Source organism: Dioscorea cayenensis, chromosome 3, assembly GCF_009730915.1.
Source record: "Dioscorea cayenensis subsp. rotundata cultivar TDr96_F1 chromosome 3, TDr96_F1_v2_PseudoChromosome.rev07_lg8_w22 25.fasta, whole genome shotgun sequence".
In the NCBI taxonomy this organism is placed as follows: Eukaryota; Viridiplantae; Streptophyta; class Magnoliopsida; order Dioscoreales; family Dioscoreaceae; genus Dioscorea; species Dioscorea cayenensis.
The window spans coordinates 14,851,112-14,853,359 of record NC_052473.1 but is presented as its reverse complement, the minus strand read 5'-3'; the positions used below and the strand labels follow the sequence as shown (position 1 = coordinate 14,853,359).

The window sequence follows — 2,248 nt, the reverse complement described above, 5'->3', positions numbered from 1 at the left end:
GTAAATCATCATAGACAGACGGTATTATTTGGGTGTGGCTTATTGTCGAAGGAAGATACAGAAACATATGTTTGGCTCTTTAAAACTTGGTTGGAGTGTATGTCAGGCAAGGCTCCTAAATGTATTATTACAGATCAGTGTATGGCATTCAGGGTGCAGTTAGATTGGTTTTTCCAAATTCCCATCACCGCCTTTGCCTTTGGCATATCATGAAGAAGGTCCCCGAGAAACTTGGCGGTTTAAATGAATACAAAGCAATCAAGAAGATTTTGAAACGCGTCACGTATGAAGCATTGGATATTCAAGAGTTTGAAGACACATACTTGAAGATGATGGTGGACTATAACATTGAGAATAATGAATGGTTGAATTCTTTATTCAAAATTCGTGATCGTTGGGCTCCTATATATGTTAAAGGCTTATTTTGGGCTGCAATGTCCACCGCTCAAAGAAGTGAAAGCGTCAATGCATTTTTTGATGGGTATGTTGTTCCGACGACTTCATTGAAGCAGTTTGTTGAGCAATATGATGATGCCTTGAAAAGCAAGATTGAAAAGGAGAACAAAGCTGATTTTGCTTCATTTAACTCATGTTTTCCATTAATCACTGATTGCTATTTTGAGAAGCAACTACAAGAAGCATACACAAATGAAATTTTTAAATTGTTTCAAGATGAGTTGCGAGGCATGATATATTGCAATCTTACTCTCAATGGTTCACATGGGGCAATCTACACATTTCAAGTGTCCGACGTTGTTAGAGGGAAAGAAGATGCATTTAGAAAGCAAGTGGTATACAATGTTTACACTAACGAGGAAGAATTTGACATTAAATGCTCTTGTCAGTTGTTTGAGTTCAAGGGGATTATTTGTAGGCACATTTGCAAGGTGCTTATTGAGAAGAATGTGAAAGACATTCCGTCTAGGTATATTTTACCTCGATGGAGGAAGGACATCAAACGCATGCATACATATGTACAAAACTGTTATGATGATCCACAAACAAGTGAGGAGAAACTACGGTACAATAAATTGTGCTCTCATTTTACTAAAGCCGCAGAACTTGGAGCACAGTCAAATGACAAGTACAACTTGTTGATGAATTATGTGGATGAGGCAATTGAGAAGTTGATGGACAACACAACTTGTAAGGAAAAGTTTACACCTATGTTGTCGGAGGCGACTATTGTGCCACACCAAAAATTTCTCACTCCTTTGAAGGTGCGGAGTAAGGGTCATCCACCATCAAAATGGAAGAAGTCAAAAGTTGAAGAAATAATAATAAAAAACAAGAAAAAAGTATTTTTTATATAGTATCATATTCATTATTCGCTCTCATTATTTTTTGATGATTTTTTTTTAGTGTATAACATCCATGTTATTATTAGCAGAAGGCACAAACAAAGGGAGATGTAGCAGCTCAAAAATTTACACAAGATGATCATTGCACACAAGAGAGCGTGGTAATCCTTTTGTAATTGTCACTAATGTCCAAATTAAGAATTTCAATCGTTTAATTTCAAATGTTGATTTGTTGGACTATAATCTCTTTTCTTAGGTGAATTCAAATTCTATATCAATCAATTTGGACATGTATCATAGTTCTTCTTTAGGTTTTGCAAGCCAGTGCAATGATTTCTAATCAAGGTGAGTTGCACTTTGTATTTCTGGGTCATACTCTTGTACTGTTTATATTAGATTTATACTTACAATTTTCAAATGTTGCAGTTGCGGATCTTGGTGATATGCATGCAGACCCAAGTTTGTATACAACAAAGGTGAAGGGCATCTTGAATTGTTTTCTAATTTTATATTATTCTTACCTTGCTGGATATTGAATGGTAAGACAAAAGTATTAATGAGCTCACTGTTATTTTATATGCATGAAGTTGCTTTACTTGAAGAATGCTCAAGTCAAGGAATCACTACCATTCTATGCAGAATTTGTTGTAACCATTCTGACTGATTATTGGAACAACTATTAATGAGCTCACTTGTTTTTGTTGGTTGTTTATCATGGCAATTCATTACATGTGTTACTCTTCTCTTCCATGTAAAAGCATGCCTTTGTTTGGCAAGGGACTGATTGTGGTTTATAAAACATGTTTGACATTAACTGGTTAGGATTGTGTTCTTTATTTGCTTTTTTGCTTCCGAAATTATTGCTCTTATGTTGTTAATGAAGGTGAGAAATTTATGAATTTGTCTTTCTGTATCTAGATTTCTTTTTATATTATTTGGTTGGTGTT

General features: G+C 34.9%; 1 protein-coding gene across 1 annotated transcript; it reads left to right on the top strand.

Moving 5' to 3' along the window:
- Positions 1-209: 209 nt before the first annotated feature.
- On the top strand, positions 210-1,984 carry LOC120250576 (protein FAR1-RELATED SEQUENCE 6-like). The gene is made up of 4 exons (XM_039259405.1): positions 210-591; positions 745-1,146; positions 1,698-1,777; positions 1,889-1,984. The coding sequence occupies exons 1-4, from the start codon at positions 210-212 to the stop codon at positions 1,982-1,984; spliced, it is 960 nt and encodes a 319-aa protein (XP_039115339.1).
- The last annotated feature ends 264 nt before the right edge of the window (positions 1,985-2,248 follow it).

What these genes read in the sequence shown, in the direction of transcription:
- LOC120250576 (XM_039259405.1), top strand. Translation starts at nt 210, where the DNA reads ATGAAGAAGGTCCCCGAGAAACTTGGCGGTTTAAATGAATACAAAGCA. An exon ending in TTTTGCTTCATTTAACTCAT is followed by an intron (nt 592 to 744) that starts GTTTTCCATTAA and finishes ACACATTTCAAG; the next exon opens with TGTCCGACGTTGTTAGAGGG. An exon ending in CAAGTTTGTATACAACAAAG is followed by an intron (nt 1,778 to 1,888) that starts GTGAAGGGCATC and finishes ATATGCATGAAG; the next exon opens with TTGCTTTACTTGAAGAATGC.